This window comes from Nanorana parkeri, unplaced genomic scaffold (genome assembly GCF_000935625.1).
Source record: "Nanorana parkeri isolate BGI_ZX_2015 unplaced genomic scaffold, ASM93562v1 scaffold615, whole genome shotgun sequence".
NCBI lineage: Eukaryota > Metazoa > Chordata > Amphibia > Anura > Dicroglossidae > Nanorana > Nanorana parkeri.
The window spans coordinates 915138-928932 of record NW_017306883.1 but is presented as its reverse complement, the minus strand read 5'-3'; the positions used below and the strand labels follow the sequence as shown (position 1 = coordinate 928932).

Below are 13795 nucleotides of genomic sequence, written 5' to 3'. Positions count from 1 at the left end.
TGTTCCATCATAGACAGGTACAACCTTGACTGTGAGTCTCCTATGGTGTAGATTTGTGCCTGAGCCAGCCCGTAGTTGAAGCCCCGACTGCTAGCTGCGGATGTTGCCAGCGGCAGCTGTGCCGGGAGGGGAGGCCGGGCATGTTTATGACCCGTGTAAATACCGTGAGACAATCTGTGCGATTCCTTCATATGGCATCCAAAAATGTAGAGAACAACACAGCTGAGACGGGGATGGGGAGTGACACCTGGATCGGACACGCTGCTGTCTGCCCAAAATAAATGACTCCGGTACGGGCAATATAAAATGACAATGTGATTTTCTTAAAGCAGCCGGCACATGCAAGGGGATGGACAAAATAATGGAAACCCAGCATGGACACGAGCTTTTGTTTCAAATAAAAATAATAATAATTATAATTTAGCTCTTAAGAAAAACTTTCCTTTTAGAACTGACATTTGGACGCCATTTTTTATTATTAAAAAAATTTTTATTTTACTTGTATAATGAAACACAGTAAAAGCAGCAAGAGGCCTGTGAAGCATTACCTATAATTCCTGTGTACGCCATCAGGCAGGCGGCATAATTCTCCCGCGCACACCCGGTCACAGAGTGCGGTGAAGGCTGGCAATCTAACTGGAATGCTGCTAGCCGAGACCTGAAAAAAAAATGTCAACTGTGTTAGGGTGACCCGAATATATTACCAGGACCATTGACAATGGTTATATCACTGTCTGTGCCTTCCTGCCCTGGTGACAACCATTCACCCAGTTTTATATATGGGATTTGAACTTTAAACGTTTTTATTACATTTTCAAAATGTAATAAATGCCACATTGTATAAATAATAATAATAATGGCACATTGTATAAATTCAAGGTGAATAGACGAAGTGGCTAGGGGTCTCCCACAAAAATACAATCAAGTAATGAGAGGGGGATAAAAACTTATAAACAAGTGATCAAATGTAGTATAACAAGGTAGGCAATCCATACATACAAAAATGTCCCATTTCTGTTACATTCAGGCTAGGTTTGCCGCCCGGTCAGGAGTCGCCAAGGTGTAAACCGATCGTGATGTGGGTGCCATTATTTTCTAATGGCACCCCAGTCGTGCCCGGTGGATCACGTGGTTTCCCACCGCAATTCCGCCCGTGCAAGTAAAAAAGCCGCATGTTGTGTGTCGCAAAAAAAGGTACTTGCTCCTTTTTTTAGCAATTGCTGCGCGGATGTCACCCCAATGAAATTAATGGGGCCGCGTCATGGGTGTCGTGCAGGTGTGAACCTAGCCTCAAGTTAAGAAAAGGAGATGGGAGAATGAACATAAGGATTGATATGTATCAGTAAACATTTGTTTGCATAAGTGAAATAAATGAACTTTTGCACGATATTCTAATTTTTCGAGTTTCACCTGTATATCCCCCAATAACTAAAATAGCAGGAGACTCTCCACAGCATGTCGTTGTGCATTAAAGATCACTGTCATGAGCTAAAAAAGAGTAGGTAAGTGGATAAGAAAGGAAAGAGAAAGAAAAAGAAGGAGAGTAGGGACAGGAAGGAAAAAGCGATTACAAGATTTGAGGAGAGAATATCCACTCCAGAGTGAACAACCCACCCCACGTCACAAAGTACTAATAGGTGCTACAGGGCCTCCATCACTCCAGTGTATACCATCCAAGGAGTCCAGGTTAATTCAAATCGCCTTTCAGTATCTTGAAGGATACTATGGAGCTTCTTATGAATCATAATCCATGACAATTTTTGCTTAACATAGTTAAACAGAATTGTTGGTGACCTCCAGGCTTTAGCTATAGTTATTTTAGCAGCCAATAAGAAAAAGGATATTAATTTGTCTAGAGCTTTGTAGAGTCCCGGGATTGGGCGATTCGGCAAAAAATGTTGAGGGTCTCTGGGAAGCCGAACCCCTGTGACTCTATATATCAAAGCATAAAGCCTATTCCAGAAAGGTCGCAACTTAGGGCATAGCCACCATACGTGATACATCGTACCAGGATGAGTGCAGCTACAGAAACATTCAGAAGGAACCTCCGGGAATATTTTTGCAAGCCTGGAGGGAACCGAAATACCAGCGAGACAGTACCTTATCATTTGCTTTTATCAATGAAACATTGAGTAAACCAGAGGACACACGGGAGCAACATTGTTGCCAGACATCCATGGGAATTATAGTGATTCAATTTCGTTCGCAGTCCGCAAGAAGGGAATATATTAGCGAGATGCCCCCCCTCTGGCCTCCATTTCCAAGACACCAATTCTCACAGGTAGTTTTAAAGGGAATATCAAAATCAGGTGTTCTCAAAGAATGTAAAAGTGCCTTAGTTGTCGAAAGCGGAAACATTTGGAAAATGGCATGTGCAAAGTATCCCTACAATAGGTCAGAGTAAGTGGTTTACGTTCTTTAAATAATTGTCCTATACGACACAGACCTTTGTCCTGCCACCAACTAACTGCTCCAGAGCTACCCCCTGGGGGGAAGTTAGGGTTATGGAAGATGGGTGCCAGAGGAGTATGAGACAACACCAGCCCACCCCCCTTGCAGAATGAGTCCCATAGAGCCAAAGAGTGAGATAGGGTCGGAGCCAAAATAACAGGTCTTTGCTTCTGAGTCAGCCACAATCTACCAGTGTGCCAGATGCAGAGAAAGATTCCACCGAAACCCAGTGGGGAATGTATCCCTGGTCATACACTAAGGAGAGCTGTACTACCCGCGCTACCCTGTAATATAGCTAAAGAATAGGGACTCCCAGACCCCCAGATTGTTTACAAGCCGTGGGTGCTTCCCATTCCAAATAAATTTCATCATTAAGGATTGAAATTTCAGAAGATCTGGTTTGTCTGTAGCTATGGGCAGGACTTGAAAATAGTATAAGATGTTTGGAAGTAGTGTCATTTTTATTGCATGTATGCGGCCAATCCATGACAAATTGCAAGAAGCCCATCTGGACATACTGTATCTTCCTGAAGCTAGCGAAATAGGGGAGTGTAATTTTTCCTATATAGTTGTGAAAAAGGGGGTGTAAGCTTAATCCCCAGATATTGCAAGGTGTCAGTGGACCAGGTGAAGTCCAAGTGATCAGGCAACCTAGACCACAATTCTTGAGGTAGATTAACATTAAGAGCTAAAGATATAGATGCATTGACCCGTAATCCAGTCACCCTAGCAAATTGATCTAATAATTTCATAACATTAGGAAACATGTGTTCAGTGGGGAAGTGATAAACAAGAGCAGGTCATCCGCAAACTGAGCACATTTATGCTCCAGTTCACCACAACCCACTCCCTTAATGTTAAGTTGGATTTTAAAGCATGAACCCAAAGACAATGCTGCCGCTTACCAGTGATTAGATGTAGTGGCTGCATAATGTTTTTTTCCCAGGCTTTTTTTTCTTTATTTTCACCTGCTAATCCTGCAGATAACACACTTCTTGTCCCTTTGCGGCTACACTAATTTCTCCACTGTATCTAGAGAGCAGGGGTGGGCAATTCATTTTCTCAGGGGGGTCACAAAAGAAGCTGGGTCGGCTGTGGGGGGCTGAACAGATTAGCGCACGGTACCACGCAGCACACCGTGTGTTACAGTAAGGCAGGTGTATTGTGTTGCCATTCATTTAGATGGCACCCCAAATGCACTTCCTGGGCATGGTGTGGTTGAAAAAATTGTGCATGCAACGTGCCTGCCACACGGTACTACACGGTAGGTTTGTTGCACGGTAACTTGCCTAACCCTGCACCACGCACATTTTTTTTTAAAGTTCATGGGCGGAAGCTTTAGGAGAGGAGACGGTGGAGGACCCCTGATGTCATTGGTTGCTAGGATGCCATGGTCCTAGCAACCAATGACTACAAAGGAGGACCTGTAATGTAATTTGTTTCTAGGATGCCAACAGTCCTAGCAACCAAGGACCAAAAAGGAACATGGCCTGAACACAAACCATTCACTGACCTGCGATGGGTTTTGGTTTGCAGAGAATGCACCGGCTTTGGGGGACGGTGCATGCACTGTCAGTCAGCCTTTACAAAGTGCAGGTCAGAGGGCCGGACAGTCACAAAGACCAAGGTCTGCTGTAGAGTGAGCCATGGTTGTCGCACAGGCTAGACTTTAAACATGTCTGTCTTTGTATATCTCCACTACATGGTAGATTGATAGCACTGGCATTTTACACATTTGAGATACAGTTGTTTGTGCTTTCAGCTTATCAGTATGCTAATACTCTTGTTACCCATGACTTCTTAAGCCACGCCCTGCCCACTTCCACCATTGTGGGTATTCATGCTACACATCACCTCTGCCGATGTCCTTCTTTCTCTATTTCTAAATTTGGGAGGTATAAAATGGACAGGGAGTAAGGAAAAGGTCTAGCAAACATGGCCACAGATACACTATACAGCAAATTTTTCAGACACTTGGTCCTCACACCTATATGAGCATCCTATTTTAACACCCTGGGCATTAAAATAGAGTTGGCTCTCCCTCTGTGGCTATAACATCCTTCACTGTTCTGGGAAGTCTTCCCACAAGATTTTGGAGGGTGTCTGTGGGAATGTGGATCCATCAACCAGAAGAAGAACCATGAGGTCAGGCACTGCTGTTGGGCAGGAAGACCTGGCTTGCAGTTGGCGTTATGATTTATCCCAATGGTGTTGAGTAGTATTGAGATCAGGGCTCTGTGGAGGCCACTAAAGTTCCTCCACACCAAACTCATCAAACCGTGTCTTTATGGAACTGGCTTTGTGCACAGGGGCACAGTCATCTTGGGAAATAAAAGGGCCTTCACCAAACTGTTGTCACAAAGTTGGAGGAGCACAATTGTCTAAAAATGTCTTTTGTATGTTGCAGCATTAACAGTATCCTTCACTGGAAACACCTGAACTCCATAATATGGAGGAGTGTTCACATACTTTTGGCTATGTGGTGTATTTTTAGCACCTGACTAACTTCCAGCAGATAAAAATGATGCAGAACCACAAGCAACATAATGATAGCATTTAAATTCCATTATGTGTTTGGAGCAATTTAGAAAATTATTATATGAACATTTCATCGGTTGCTAAAGGCCGATGAGAGGGAGGAAAAGAGGGATGCAGGGATTTGAATCCAGAAAACATACTGTCTCATCCCAAAAGTGGGATGTTGGGGGTTATGTGTTATCAATGGCTCCGCATAAAGTAGTTTAGTAAAGAGAGGGGGGGGGGGGGGGCAGGAGGTTGCAGGACAGAAAGTGATGATTGAAATGCTGAGCCTCGTGGGTGCCATAATCCCGTATGCGAGAGATGTAGGAGAAAACCGCCCGCTGTATATTTTACTAGCGTGGAACACATTGGGCTTTAAGTAATAACCTCGTAGCCAGGCCATGCATCTTGTAAGGGAGCAATACATCTTGTTCTATAGAGGAATGCAGCACGCAATGACAACTTCTAAATGTACCAGTAAATTTATTGCTCTGGTCGTTGATGCATAGCTGTAACTGCTGCAGATAAACCACAGGCTGTTTTATAACTGTGTTTGCCAGAATGAACTATCTCAGCCCCAAGGGATCAACTTAAAGCCATAGGAGCCCTGTGCAAAATCTGAACAATGGTTGCCTTGTGCCTTAAACTACATTTTTAGATCCTGCCCTATTGAACATTTGAAGGGATAGTACATAGTGCATTGGTCACTTAAATAGTATTAGACATTGTGGCAGTGCATGGCAATAACACGGTATAGTAGGACAGCTTTGGCACCCAGGACTCTCAGCCAGAGGGGCTGAGAGGGACCAGAGACCATTTTATAAGAAAGAACCTGGCTTTTCAGATTCTTCCGGGTTTTCCTAATTATAGCTGGGATGTTGAGCTCTGGAGATTTCTTAGAGCTCTAGGTGGGATGAAATCTTCAGTCCTGGGGCCAGGTGTTGCCAATGACCAGCCTGGGATCTGGTGGCTGAGAGCAGCCTTATTAGCAGTCTGGACCAGAGTTCAGGGGAGTTTTAGGTGTGCAGGAGCCACATAGCCACAGGTAGACTCTGCTGCGTGTGTGAGCACAAGTGACACATCCAGGAAGGCTGGAGAGGTCAAGGGTTGGTGACCTTGAGATACCTGTCGGAGAGACAGAGAGAGACAGTGACCCACAAGGGGTGAATACTAAAACGCTTTGAGCTGAGGAAAGCTGCTGAGCAATATTGAGGACTGTATTGACAGAGAAATACAGTAAAGTCATGGGATTATCACACTGGGAGTGTATGGGACAGCCAGATGTCAGTGAGACCAAAACATAATGTTTTGATGGAAGTCCAATGGACTGTTCTTTTTCATTTATCATAGATTGTTGACCTTTTGACTGAATAAAGACTGTCCTTTTTATGTTAAAGTCGGCTTCAGTAGTGGTCACTTAGCGCTCACCAGTGGGCTATATTCCCCAAACTACCACAACCCTCAGTGTATTATTCCTCTGTTAAGCTCCACGTAATTAGTGTAGGGACCCTGCCCTATGCTGTTGTGTCCCTAATTTAGTTTAGTGCGTTTCTTGGTAGGCTGTAACCTGCCTAAACTCTGATTACATTTTTCTTGGCTCTGCAGGTTTCTCCTAATCTCAGAGTATTGATTGTGTCTGCCTGTTACTGTGTAGGAGGTTGCAGTACTCAGAGAGGGAAGGTCAACCACGAGGTTGGGTATATCAATCGGACCCAACTGATCCTTGTGGTCTTTGTTCAGAGGTATAGTTTCGGGAGATTATAAATGTTTGGAGAACCCTTCCATAATGTTCTTTCTCTACCTCCTGTACTCCTGCCTGGAGAGGATGTACGTCTATAAAGATCTCCTCTTGGATCCAAGAACTTTAGTGAATATCAAAGCAAAGCATCTTCTTGCTGAGGAGTGGCACAAAGGGCCAGGTAAAGGCTAATGCTGGACATTGTAAGAAGGATTAATTGCCCACAAATGGAGGTATCAGTAAGAGCTATCAGTGGGTCAAAGGCCAGATTTATTAGGGACAACTTAAGAAAGACTGTGACTGCTCTTACAGGGACTATAGATCTATATGGCTGCTCTTATAGGGTCAACAACTACTAAGAGGCCGCTAATAAAAGGCCCACTGCTACTACCAGAACATCCTTCCTATTTTTGTACTCTTTTGGGGGTATCCTGCTGCACCCCTAAACCCTTTCTCCTAGAGTTGAGTTCAACAATACAAGGTAAAAATGACCTTTAAAGTGGCTGGTGCCCAACTTACATTCTTCCCACCATACACCAAGAACCGGACCCTGAGATGGAAATCTTGGCCTACCGTACTACTTAGGGGGTCATACTGCATCAGCCCCAGAAGAGCAGTGCTACACTAGCAGTAAATCTAAAATGTATACTGGAGCTCGGATGGCTAATTTTCCTGAAAAAACATAGGCTAGGCACAAAAAGGGGAAGACAAACAAATAACCTTAAGAGGAATTGCTTCTATATTTATGTTTCCTCCTTAGGGGTTTAATAACACTTTCACCAAATGTCCATCTTAATATAACCTTTAATTACAGGTTCAGCTATGGGTTTTACCTCTGACTGGGCTTTTCTTGTTAAATAGAACCTTTCAAGGCTGGGTTTATGCTCATGTGAGCATTTCCTAGGGTGATCTGCATGTAAATACAGCCTGCCTAGGAAAACTCACTCCTCCAGACTGACACCCATCCATCAAGGCATTTTGAGAGTCATTAGCATGTTGATAAAGATGGGGGGGGGGATTAAACTTCAGTTTGAAAACAGCTTATTCCAATTCTTGTATGAGCACAATTGTGTCTGGGTTTCTAAGGTTACTCTTGTAAACATGAACAAGTATTACAATTAAAAGTTAGTGGCTAGAACTTCTGCCTTGCAGCACTGGGGGTCCCCAGTTCAAATCCTGATCAGGACACTAAGAAGTTTGCATGTTCTCCCTGTGCTTGCTGTTGGAAATGCAACAGCATATTCTAATGTACTGATATACTTGTATTATATGTCTTTTGAGGAGCTGTAGATGGCAGTGTAGTGCTATGTTACTCTATATATGCATGCTTATCCATGATACACAGCAAGTTTTCCTATCTATATGTTTCCTGCACAAAGCTGTATTCAGGTGTAATATTCTTCTAAGCAAGTAACATTTAATTCAGCATTCCTCAAGAGCTCAGTGCTTCATCTATAGACATAACCTACACATGCGTGGGTTTCCTCCGGGTACTCTGGTTTCCTCCCACACTCCAAAGACATGCTGGAATTAATTGGCTTCTGTCTGAATTGGACCTGTATACGTGTACAATAGGCACCTTAGGTTGTAAGCTCCTTGGCGACAGGGACTGATGTGAATGTGAACTATGTTCAGGGCTGCGTATTTTCTCAACACTATATAAATACCTGTAATAAATACACAAGTCTACACAAAGTTATACACATATTAGTTACTTTGTTATATTGTGAAATGACCCAGTGGATCATCATTTGTTTTTTTTTTCTCTGTGATCACACATTCCCTATATAAGATACTCCTGAGCCACAAACCAGATCTGAGAGGACTGCTCGTCAAATATTTTTTGGTGTATACACTGATGAGCTTCTCAGGCCGTTGTCGGCACAGAGATATATAAACTTTCATAAACAGGGTTTTCAGGCAATTGAATTGGAAGTCGGGGATGAAACAAGCTGGATGAATGAACTTTGCTTTCTATATAAGCTTTGTCTTCCATTAATATTTTGTTGGCCTTTTTGCAAGTAGGAGAAGGTCTGAAGCTGGTGGAGAGACAGGCTTTCTGGTCGACAAGAAGTGCATTTTTCATGTGGATCCATTGACACCATTTTTATGCCATTGTGATGTGCTGGGCTTCCAGTGTGTCCCTGTGCCTTTAAGAAGGATTGGGCTGCCTCCTGGCAAACCTGCACCCAATTCATCCTTTGCTATATATACTCCAGGATGGAGGCTTTCATAGAATAAAGTTAGGACCAGACTACACAGAGGGGCCCTGATGGGGCAGTGTGGCTTCCATATATTTTGCAAAAGTTGTGCAACTAAAACCCTAATAGTTAGACAGTGTAATTTTTTTGTTTTTTTAGCAGGCTGGCTGGTGAGTGTGCTGGTTAATTTTTGCTTTTGTACACCATTTTGATACTGAAACCTATGAACCCGAGGCTGATTTATAAACCGTTTGCACAGCTGTTCACTGTGCAAACAGGACACGCAGCCCTATATGGCCCCTAGATGGAGATAAGGAGCATAGCAACTTCCTATACTCTTCAGCTCCCTCTAGCAGCCATATAGTGCTGTGACGCTCATTCACTCAGCGCATAGTTGTGCCAACGGTTTTTAAATTAGCTTTGAATTGTCCAACACTCTGTGAAATTATCAGGGCTATTCACAAAAGGGTGGAGAGTTTGGAGAAGGCAGGATAAGTGAACAATCTAGGAGGACATAGCTGAACTGGAAAGTGAGCTGAATTGGAGAATTTCTCCAAATAGGCTATTTTGGTCTAGATTGTTCATTTCTCCTGCCTTCTCCAGACTCTTCACCCTTTTGTGAATAGCCATGAATGTTTGGGCAGTTATACAAAGACCTCCTATATCATCATGTGGATGCATAGGCACTTTTTGGACAATTAACCATTGAATATAGATTGGCCAGTTCTCTACGGATTTGATCTGTGGTGGCCAACTTGATATAAACAGTTATATTAGACATTACTTACAAATGGCATTTCCCAAACTGTTGGCCTCATCAACTCACCATCCTCTATATGCCAAAACGAAATTAGCAGTATGGAAGAACAGAGCCAGCCTCTTTGCAACAATCACATAAAAAAGGAAATTTTTACACATTTCAAGTTAAAGTTGAACTGGGAATGTCAGGGGGAAGGCATTAAGTGGACCTCTTCTTTTGCCTTCCATGGGCCAAGGACAGGTTCACTTTAAAGGACTTTTTACTCTAGAACATAATTTGATACTGTCTTCTCTTGCTCGGCTCTGTACAGTGTTTCATTGCGGTGCTCTAATAGAAGAATCAGCCACACTTCGCAGTCAGAACTTTTCATTCTCCTCTACACAACTGTCAAAAGATCTATGACATCTTCCACAATGGATATTGACTTGGTGCCTGTAGCACTTGTCACACAATCACTCATGGCTGCTGCCATTAGGAGAATAGGAGTGCGTCTCTGTCAACGTTTATTACAACGAAGCTCAAGGACCTTTCCAGACTCCCACGAGAGTATTAAATGTCAAGCGCTAATTTATAATTAAAAGAATACAATGTTCTCCATCGAAAGCGAATGGGATTCTATGGCCCTCAATCCGTTATGGAAGTAGAAATCTCATTTAGATTGCAGTAACAAGCTGGGACTTTTTGTTCATTAGGTGTTGGGAACTTTCCCTTTTTTTCTGTAGCTTAGTATAGCAGGATAGCTTAAAGGATTAATGTGAATCTTTCTGTTCCCCAAGCAGTTACACATAGTGGTACCTTCAAAGCTCTCTCTCAATCATCTTTTTCAGATTCACTCCTTCTTTCCAGAAAACATGCAAGATGTCTAATCCGATGAAACATTTTTTTTTACTAATATGCAATTTTTTCCTTAAAAGTCAACAGCTAAACCCTTATCTTCATCCCTAACCCCTCCACCCCGGCCACTGCAGAAAGCAAAGAGCAGTGACACATGACTGTAGCATGGGGCAAATATGTCTTTGGCTTGTGGTCATGTTATCTGCGCAGTCCGAGAAGCAAGATGGTGGATCCCAATGGGGGAACTGGGAGTCTGAGGGAACAGACTGGAGCAGGGTTTTCATTTACTAGTTATGTCCCAGTGAGTTGTTTACAAGCTTTCACCGATCAGCCATAACATTTTGACCACCTACCTAATATTGAGTAGGTCCCCTTTTGCCTTCAAAACAGCCCTGACCTGCTGAGCCATGGACTCCACTAGACCTTTGAAGGTATGCTGTGATATCTCGAACCAAGTTATCAGTAGCAGATCTTTTAAGTCCTGTGAGTTGCGAGGTAAGGCCACCATGGGTCAAACTTGTTTTTTCAGCACATCCCACAGATGCTTGATTGGATGGAGATCTGGAGAATTTGGAGGCCAAGTCAATACCTGGACCTCATTGTTGTGTTCCTCAAACCATTCCTGAACCATTTTTGCAGTGCAGCAGGGCTCATTATCTTGCTGGAAAATGCCATGAAGGGGTATACTTGGTCAGCAACAATATTTTGGTAGGTGGTCCGTGTCAAAGTAACATCCACATGAATAGCAAGACCCAAGGTTTCCCAGTAGAACATTGTCCAAAGCATCACACTTCCTCCATTGGCAAGCTAATATTTACGAAGATAAGTGTACAGCTACACTGCCATAGAAATGTGGACAATGCAGGGTGCCAGTATGTGCCTTGGTTTGTTGACTGTTTCTCTGGAGCTCACTAGTAACCTCCTATCCAGGCACTGACTTTCAAATTAGGCCAACACAATGACTATAAAATAGGCTCCCACAATGAAATGAAATGTCCCACGAAGCACTGGGAGGCCAGTAAACAAAACTTAAATAGCGTGGACATAAGAGTACAAATACTGAAGGATATGTTATTATCAAGGACCTAGTAAGGCATTTGAATTTTATGATGCAATTTTTTTCTGGGCCGTAGTCTGCAGTCCTGTATTCACAGGTGTCAAGGTAAAAAAGAATGATTAGACCACTATCCCAAAATGAGAAATTAACCTTTTATTGGACTTGTAGTGAAAGTGAGAAACGGTGATACCTTCTGTTCTAAGAATGCTCTATTGTGCATGGCATTATAGTGAAACATAAGTTTATGGATTGTAAAATTGGCATGGCTGTTTTAGTCATGGCAGTTTAAAGCCAGATACTGTGGCACAGGTATTTTTAGCAACAGTATATTTTGCTCAGGAGCCTAGGGAGGCTGGTAGGGGATGATTGGGCTGGGAATTCTTTGGCTGCTGGGCCAGTACTTAAAGGATGTGTTGGGTTGGTGGCCCTAATTCAAGATCCTTTACCATTGAGACATCAATTAGAGCAGGACATGCACTCGGTGACACATGACAGGCATTATATAGCTACAGGCTTTATGTTCAGACCTGTGAACGCAGCGTTGGTTCCTTTGCAGCTCTGAGATGTCAGAGAGCGAATGCTGAGAGCAGCAAAGCAAGCTGATGCTGGAAGATGTAAAAAATGTGTGTCACAATAAACCATGCTCGCCAATCACTTCAGTACCATGGCACACTTTCTATAGCCCACAGGAACCTGTTCCTGTCCCTGGAAGAGCTAGTTAACTGGGATAGTTAACTGTGTTTGCCCCCAAAACCAAAGATTCCCAGTACTCCCTTGGAGATGGGCTTTCTTTTAAAGTATACTTATACTTTAAATGTTTTATCTGCAAGTAGCTGTCTCAAGAGTCTCAAGGTTCCCTCTTCAACATCTGGAATATCTACTGTATGAGCTAAAGATCATCCAAGTTCATTTTTCAATTCCAGGAATATAATTAAAACATCTGTGGTACCCGTGAGGTCTGCACGTCAAAGCAGCTGATAAGGAAAACAGACAATGTAACTCAAACTACAAAGCAGAAACAAGTACCTGCAGATGTAATCACCCTTACAGGCATCCAGCGGGGTCAAGCAATTTGGCTTCTCTTTTGATTCATAGGAACATGCCGGGACAATGGTTTGTCTCCTACGTTCAGCACAAGCTGTGTCTTCGCATGGACAGAAGAGCAGTTCGTTGGTGTACTCCGCGGGAACCCGGTCAAAGAATTTCCTCAAGGCCTTGTGGCACTTGGAACGATTGCAAGCGTCAGTCCGTGTCACGGTGCGTATACACATGGCGACATACTCTGTCCGTAGCTTCTGGCATGTGGCGTCAACGTTACAGGCTTTGGCGGCATCCAGACAACGATTAACTTGTGTGACTTCGTTCTCAGAGCCTAGAAAAGATGTGACACATCAGCAGAGCTGGATTTGATCGGATACACATTAAAGTTAATCAAAACTGGTACAGCTGTAGCAAAAACTTTTGAACTAGTAGATTACATTTTTAGTATTGTATTTTTTTACCTTATTAACATTAAGGCACCCTTAAAATACAGTTCAGGTCTCAAGGAACACCTACTTAAAATTGTTATATGCAGACCTCACAGGACATTATTGCAAGCAGTGAGTTGAGGATAAGAAAAAATAAAAGAATACAGAATGTGGTGTACTTAGCCCATCTGACATCTGATTTTCAGTAATAATAATGAAATGAAACAGAAAATTATAATGGCCAGAAAGGAAACTTGGGCCATAAAAACTGTAGTGTTCCCTCACATTGATGGTCAGTGGAAAAATGCTGCACTACATTGGTGGTCAATAATGCCCCCATTTACCCTGGTGGCCAGTATGGTGCCACTTATGTTGGTGGTAAGTAAAGTCCCCATTTACTATTGGTGGCCAGTGTAGTACTCTTATGTTGGTGGTCATTGATGTCCTCATTTACACTGGTGGTCAGGTGGTGGCCCTTACATTGGTGGTCATTGAAGTCACCGTTTACATTGGTGGCCAGTGTAGTGCCCCTTACATTGGTGGTCAATGGAGAAGGATCCACTTAGATTGGTGTATGGTGGAAAAAGGCCCATTACACTGCCTGTCAGTGGGAAGTATGCGCCTTACATTGGTGAAGAATGGAAATAATGCTGCTTACATTGATAGACAGAGTGAGGAATGCCCTCTTTAGAGATAGCTGATAGGGTCATTGGTGTCAGTGTTTTTCTATTTGGGAAGCACCCCGTTTGAGAAAGGCTTGACTAG

General features: G+C 43.1%; 1 protein-coding gene across 1 annotated transcript in view; it reads right to left on the bottom strand.

Annotated features, from left to right (window-relative positions):
• LOC108792216 (GDNF family receptor alpha-4-like) overlaps positions 1-13795 on the bottom strand; it is a 387381-nt gene that overhangs the window by 10560 nt on the left and 363026 nt on the right. Inside the window, exons 5-6 of the mRNA XM_018562938.1 lie at positions 12588-12933; positions 549-658 (exon numbers count right to left, since the gene is read on the bottom strand). Coding sequence (XP_018418440.1) covers positions 549-658; positions 12588-12933 — 456 coding nt within the window. The remainder of the gene's footprint in view (positions 1-548; positions 659-12587; positions 12934-13795) is intronic.